We start from the raw sequence: 7,595 nt of genomic DNA, 5'->3' as shown, positions 1-7,595 counted from the left end.
CTTCAGACCACCACTTACAGTGATAAAAACTGGGGGAAAAAATCCCAACCAAACAAAATCCCCTCAACTATTGTGACACACATCCAAGCGAAGTATTTAGGCTAAGTGACTTGCACACTTTGGTCAGAATCAGAAGTGGAGGAAACTCAGTTCACATGAATATTGTTGAACATGTCTTTTTAAATAAGGCATTCATGGGTATATTTGTGTGTGGCAGCTTGGTTTTTTAGAAACAAAAGGTACAAATGTTTTTTCAAAACAGAACATAAGAAAGTAAGCAATAAGGACTAAAAGTCAGTTTTTTTGCAGTTTCACCAAACCAATTTGGTTCAAATCCAGAACAGAAAGCCAAAGGTCCAGTGAGATCCCACTCAAGCATAATAAATAAGACTGAAAACCACCTCTGCCAGGGACAGAAACATCGAGGCACAGACAGGCATTGGGTGGGGATGGTACCTGGCACACAGACCGAGATGAGCCCCACAGCTCTACCCCTTCTCAGCCAATTTAGTGTTCCACAGGTGCACAAACACTAAGCCCATATGGTGTAGGCACAAAGCATTTTAGCTCTTATTGAACTTAGAGAACTCATTGCCAAGACTATTTATTCCTCCTGTCAAATGCCATCACATTTTCTGTTTATGTATATACCACCTTCAAAAGAAAAGCGCTCATTAATAAGAGAAAAGCTTGTTTATGCAGGTTTGTTTTGTTTTTAAATAGTTATCATTTTATAGCTGTAACCTCAATACCAATTAGTCAGGAGTAGAAGTGAACCTGAAATATTGATCACAGGAAAGTTTACTTCTAATACAAAACAGCAAAAGCCACCTACCTAATCTCCAAAATGCCTACAATCCTTAAATACACACATGCAACTAAAATTACTAGAAAAACATTCTTACCTTTTCCTTTGAAGAAAAATAGCAAGGTACACAGAAATGCTGTTACAGAGGTTCCCTTTTCCATAGGGCTTGGACAGACCTTCCCTAGCAGGAAATCCTTAAATAAAGCCTGGAGCCTGCCTGGGCAGCACTCCTGCATGAGGAGCACAGAGCAGCCTGCTGGATTTGTAAAGCTGAACTCAGCTGCCTACTGCACCCTCTCAACACAACACCAACACTGCAGCTCCCAACTGGAGCTGTAAGAGCAGCAAATCAGTTTCCTGCTTTTTTAACTGATTGACTAATGAGCACTGTAATCAGTAAACAATTTGCACATGGAAACAAGAACACCTGAATGGTCTGACTTTTCTCACTCATTCCTTGACTTTGCAATTTGAGACAAAATCACAAATACATGGTATTTTGAATTTTAATCAGTATTTCCAGTAACACCGTGTAAAAAATGCACTGAAGAATTAATTTCTTTCCACAGAGGAGCACACAAATTCTTAACTTGCTCAGTGAAGATTCCTTGCTAGCACTCCAGTGCATACCACTCTGTCAGAAATCCATGACCAAACCATTGTTTCAGATTTTTTTTGCTCTTCTGGATTCACACATAAAAAGCCCCACAGAGGTGTATGCCTCACTATTTATTCACCTGCATTGTCATACTGATGTTGTAGAGTGACACAGAAGTAAGCCAAATTTAACCGTTCCTTTACACCATAAGAAACTCTGTAAAATTCTAATCTTAATTAAGGAAGCAGCAGTTTTCTGCACCTGTTCATAGAGCAGAGCAGCCTTACCAATGGACAATCAGCTGTACCACCACTACTAGAACATCTGAATTTCTTGGACAAAGTATTAAAGTTTTGTCTTCTTACTCCAACATAAACAATATTTTCAAGTCTTCCAATACAATACAGATTGAAACTCTCACATATTTCAGAACCATTTTTCTGTTTCTACACACAATCCATCTCCTCATCAATAACAATCTTTCACTAGGATGTAGAAATCAGTTTCTAAATATTTAATTATAGCTGGAAAAAGACTACAAAATACAAAGTCTTATTGTACTTGAGACTAGAGAAAAGTATTACTTTCGTTTTTTCATTTCCTTCGAATTCGAGAAAAAGTAACAAGCAAACAAATGACAACAAAACCTAACAGATGTATGAACTAGTTTCACCAATAAAGCTTGGAAATTCAGAAAGGACTTCACCAAATAAATGTCAGTGGCTGAACCTGGCAGAAGCCATTCCCCACAGAAGTGCTGCATTCCTAGAATGAACTAATGCCCTTCAGTAACACAGAAAATCAGTCACTCAGGCAAGGCAGGACTTAGAAGAGACCAAGGATTAGCATCTCCAAACACTGGAGTCAAACGAAGCATTTTGGATCCCGTGTCAATTCAGAGCTCATCATGTTTTGCAGGGTCCAGACTGGGTTTGATGAAGACTCCCTCCATGGCTTTCCAGTAGTTGTGGTGGTTGGCAGCAGGCATGCCATGAACTTCCCGCTGGCCTCTGATGGGGTGGCCGTACTGCTCCCCCGTGATGGACAGGAACACCTCCGTCCCCACGTGCTTGAAGCGCACGGCATCCTCCCGCTCCCAGTAAGTCCCACTGCACTGCACAATCCAGAAATCCAGGTCATCTCCTTCGCCATCATCCCCAAAGGCACTTACTTCCTGTTAGAGACACAAGCTTCCTGAAGTGAAAGTGTAAGCAAACACCTCCAGGACACACGAACATCAACCAGAGAGTCAGCAGAGCTCAAAGATGAGGATGGGGAAAGAAGTGTTGCTGTATTGCTTTGCCAACAGTTACTGAAGCCAGAAGCAGTAAGGTTCTACCAGACAATCTGAACAAAAAGTGCCAACAAACTCCAACCTGTAACCTGAGCAAAAAGGGCTGAAAAAACTCCAAACAAAACCAAACCCCACAATGACAGCTGAACATTCTTACCTTAATGACAATATATGAAGTGTCCACACTGAAAAATGAAACTCAGGGAAGGTTTCAGAGTCAATCTTTCCCTTAAACAATTCTTTTGAAACGCTATTTTTCCATCACTCCTTTTAATAATCAGATTATTGAGACACCCTACACAGAGCTGAACCTTATTGTTTCAGTCACTTTACTCATGGTGAAAGAAAAATTTTTCCACAAAGAGTCAGAGCTTCCAAGCGTGAATGTAACAACCTCTACACAGCCTGATGGAAGACTGACATGACTAACAACAAAAATCTTCCAACTACTGCATTATTTATGAGAGATTTTCCATCTTGGAGAAGTATTTGTTCTGGGGCTGAATTACAGTTAGAAATCACACTCTTCTAGATATGTACAAAATTATAATTAAGTATGATTGCAAGAGCAGTTCAGTTTTCCTGTGGAAGCAGGACAGAAGAATATGAACAGTGAAATGAAATAGGGATAGCAAGAAGACAACTGAGACTAATAGACTGGATCACCAAGGAACATGGACATAGGAATGCCTAATGTTATAACACATGAGTAGTTGCCTGGCTCTAGAGCAATCTTCACCATGTTGAGGGAGATACTCAATCTCCTGCATCTAGAAAACAACAAACATTTCAGAACAGCCTTCCCAGCAGCAATGGTGCAGAAAAAGAAAAAAAACAAAGCAGATTTGTTAAAAGTACTGTGAAATACCAATGCTGGCACATACTACATTACCCTTGTCAAGAACTGAAAAACATCATTTTAACATGCAGAAAAGCCTACACTTGAATCTGGATATGCACAGACATACTGCTTCTGGCAGCTGGTACTCAAGCCTGATTCTCCAAAAACCCAAGTAACTGGAGAGCCTATTGTCAATAGCATGCACTACTTGTACAAAAGCTTAAGATTTAAACCAACTCACTTGGTTATTGGAGAGTGGTGATGGGAAGTGATGAGTGTGCAGATTTTTTCCAGTGTTAACGTGGGTAAGTCGTATGGCTTGCCCACATTTCACTGGTGTCCCACGCTGGCAACTGCTGTCACTCTTCCCACGGATCCGCCAGTAGCTGTTGGCATCATCTGAAGCTTCAACTCCTGTCACTGACTGCTGCCCACTTCCTGTGTGAATAAAATTAAATGACACCAGACTTATCCCCCTTCCCCAGTTCAAAAAGACATGAGAAAACTACAGAAATTTGCTTTAATGTTGTTATGCCTTCACGTTTACGAGGTGCTTAATTCTCACAGTCCATTTACTGACTGCAAAAGGAATGCAGGTACCAAATCATTTTTCAGATGGAAGCAGTGAAACACAGCATGTGTTAGCAGATGCAAACTGTCAAAGTTCATGGTGAACACAAGAAAAAAATCTGATCCATGACAGGCACTATTCACACCATCCCACCTTTATAAAAAACACCATCAAGGTGTTCCCCAACAGACCAACACCTCGTTGCCAGAACAGACACTGGTAAGATACTGCTGAGGGCCTTGACACAGAGCAGGGCTTACCTCGGGGACAAGGGCAAAGCACTCCTGTCACATCCAGCCTCCAGGGCCCACAAAGCAGCTGACACATCTTCCTGTCCCACAGGCCTCAGCATCCCCCTGTCGCTGCCGTGTCTCCAGCCCAGCCCTACACCCCATCCCTGGCCTGCCGCTTCCCTCTGCACCAAGGACACGAACCTCGGGACACTCCAGCTTCCTCCGCCTTCCCCACAACCCTCACTGCTGCCCACCCCCGCCATTTCCCTGTCAGGCACGACCTGTCCCCCGCCGCTTCCTCGGCCCCTCACAGCCCCTGCCCCGCCATTTTCCAGCTCCCCGGCCAGGCCTTGCTCACCGGAGCCGTACTTGACCTCGTGAGAGTGGAGCCGCACGTTGTGGCGGGTGTTAAGCAGTTTCAGCACCGAGCCGCAAGTCACGGCGCCCGGTGCCGTCTCCCCGCCGTGGCACAGCCCGGGCAGCAGCGCCAGGAGCAGCAGCGGGAAGAGGCGGCGGCTGTCCCGCATCGCGCCGCACCCGGCCGGCCCCGCCGCCCCCTCGGCCCCGCCGCCACAGCCGCCCTCAGCGCCGCGCTTCCGCTCCCCCGCGCGGGCCCAGCCACCGCCCCGCCCACTGCCGCGCTCGGCCAATCCCTGCCCGCCCCCCTCCCCGCCGCTCGTCTTCATTGGGCTACGGCGAACCGGCAAGGAGGGAAGTGGCCAATCAGAGAGCGCGGCGTGGCGCGCCCCCCGCCCCCCTCAGTGAGGACGCGAAGGAGAACTGCGGGCGCTGCTCCCTCACGGGGCCGGGCCGGGGCTGCGCTGCCGCCGCCTCCGGGCGTCTTCGCCCCCGGGCCCGGAGCGGCGTCACCTCCGGCTGCCGGGCACCCCCGGGGCAGCGCTCACACGTCTCTGCCGTTTGCCCTTGCTGAGAACGTAGGAGGAGAGGCCAGGTCTGTCACTGCTACCCTCTGGTCTAACGTGGTCCGGGCTGTATAAAAATTACAGCCAGGTCAAGCTGAGGGATTGTTAAGGGCCTTGGCGGAAAACGCGCTGTGGGTAGGAGCGTGCAGTTCTTATCAGAGCCGGGGAAGGACAAATGTCCTGCCCGCGAGAGCAGTGTCAGACACCCCGGCCCAGAGGTCAGAGCGCAGGGGCGGGCAGCGCTCCGAGCAGCCTCGCGGAGCCGCAGCTGCGCGGTCAGGGCAGCCAGCCCCGCTGCTCCTTTCAGCCCGTCCGGCTCAGAGCTGGCAGGCGGCACACTGAGCTCTGCTCCTCCCTGCAGTTCTGGCTCTTAGAACAGAGTAAATATCCACCCATTTGGGGGATTTACAGGGAAAAGTAACACAGTGTTGAAAAACAAAGGGAAATCATGTTTGTGAAGTGACTTGGATGATAATACATTACAGCTCCAGTAATTTCTGGATTATATTAGAGCTTCTGATTATAGGGCATAAACACTACACAAAGAAGAACTAGCAATGGTTGCCGTAACATTAACGTAACATTTTTGCTTTTGGATCCCAAAATTCACCTTCTGTGCTTCAATCTCTTGCAAAGATCTTATAACTAAGAGATTATTAAGCTCTATTCTGTAGAAAAAATCTGCATAAATTAACATGGATACAGTCCTTTACTTCGTAGTTTTGCAAACTGAAGAAATACCCCCCGCCCCAACAACAACAACAACAAAATCTCAATAAGAGGCAGCCATTGGCAAAGGACACTTGAACTCCTACATAATTCTTTTACCTCTGAAACTGCTCAGTGGGTTGACCCACATACCACATCACAGCCTTGTGTGAGTCCCATGTAAAACTGTGAATAATTCAAAGTAATTCAAAAGAATAAAAGATTTTGGTCTTGGTAGCAAGGAAACAGGTAGAAGGGCTCCCATCTTGGGACTTACATCTTTGTAATAATGGTATTTTGTTCTTGCAACAGCAAAGAACTAAAACACTGCACTTGATATTACAAGATGATTTAGAAAGCACATTAGTGTTGCTGGGTAGTGCAAACATCATAAGATGCTCAGCTGACTCTCTTCCACCACTCCTGAAGCTGCAAGGTTTTTCCTGCCCACGTGATACCACTCAATCAAATGGTTAGATTTTTTGTGCTGGCTTTGGCCTGTTTTCCATAGCTTTACCTACATTTGAGAAAAATCTCTGACTTAAATGCCAGGACAGCATTAAAACAAGCCCAAGTACTAAACACAGGTCACATATATTCATGTCTATATACACACAGAGTTTGCTTTCTTCAGGACTTAGAACTCAATTTCTAGTGCTGGAGGTATAAAGCTTTACTCACAGAAAAGCAAAAGCTCCCCCACTGATAGTCAAATGCCATATTTTTATGTCATTCTAAGCAGCCTTGCTGTTCTAAGAAAGACAGCAACAACCAGTTTCCTGATGCCAGTTTGCAGGAGGTACTTGGCACTGCCAGGGTATCCTGAGTTGTAGGTAGTGGCAGGTTGGGTCTGGGAGACATCCTGTGCTGTTCTGAATTTTGGGAGGTGGCAGCCCACTCCGGGCCAACACCAGCCCTTTTCCATGAGAAACAAAACTCACCACCCCAGTTTCCTGATGCCAGTTTGCAGGAGGCTCTTGGCACTGCCAGGGCAGCCCAGGTCCTCGGTGGAGGCAGGCTGGCTCTGGGAGCTGTTCTGTGCTGTTCTGAATTTTGGGAGGTGCCAGCCACTCGGGGTCCCAGGCACCTGGGTGTGGGGCAGACCCCTGGACACAAATGCCGGCCCTTTTCCATGGGAAACAAAACTCACCAGCCCAGTATTGCTTCTGTTGTTATAACTGGGGCAAAACCAGATGTCTGTGGTTGCCATTTTAGCCGTGGAAAATCAATCATATGGGGCTTTAGCTGGCACCTGTCTGTCTTTCTGGGAGGTCGCTCAGTCTCAGTGCATTTAGTGCCGTTTACACGGTGCTCCCTACAATGCTTTTCAGTCCCACTTTAGAAACATAATTGGGTTAGAACGGTTGCCAACAAAGAGCCATCAATGCCTAACACCCACGGCAATTAACAACCACCTCATTGCCACAGGGCCCTCTATTGTTTCTGGTAGATTGCTGTGAGCTCCAGGTAAAATTGCCTCAGAAATTATGTGGCTTCACCTTGGTCACGGGAACATCAAGTTTTTTTGATAGGAATTTCTTTATGATTCTTGTTTATGCACAGAAACAAAATAATTCAACAGTGCTGTAAAAGGGGAGAATGTAAAATGTAACTACAAA

The 7,595-nt window shown here is 46.2% G+C and overlaps 1 protein-coding gene across 1 annotated transcript; it reads right to left on the bottom strand.

Annotated features, from left to right (window-relative positions):
- Positions 1–1,296: 1,296 nt before the first annotated feature.
- SDF2L1 (stromal cell derived factor 2 like 1) lies at positions 1,297–5,046 on the bottom strand. The gene is made up of 3 exons (XM_041488792.1): positions 4,704–5,046; positions 3,783–3,979; positions 1,297–2,580 (listed from the first exon to the last, which is right to left on the bottom strand). Exons 1-3 carry the CDS (start codon positions 5,029–5,031, stop codon positions 2,302–2,304), a joined length of 804 nt encoding a protein of 267 aa, XP_041344726.1. The 5' UTR covers positions 5,032–5,046; the 3' UTR covers positions 1,297–2,301.
- Positions 5,047–7,595: the final 2,549 nt, after the last annotated feature.

This window comes from Pyrgilauda ruficollis, unplaced genomic scaffold (genome assembly GCF_017590135.1).
Source record: "Pyrgilauda ruficollis isolate IOZ18807 unplaced genomic scaffold, ASM1759013v1 scaffold9, whole genome shotgun sequence".
NCBI lineage: Eukaryota > Metazoa > Chordata > Aves > Passeriformes > Passeridae > Pyrgilauda > Pyrgilauda ruficollis.
Note: the sequence above shows the minus strand (reverse complement) of the source record. Positions and strands in the feature narration are given on the sequence as shown.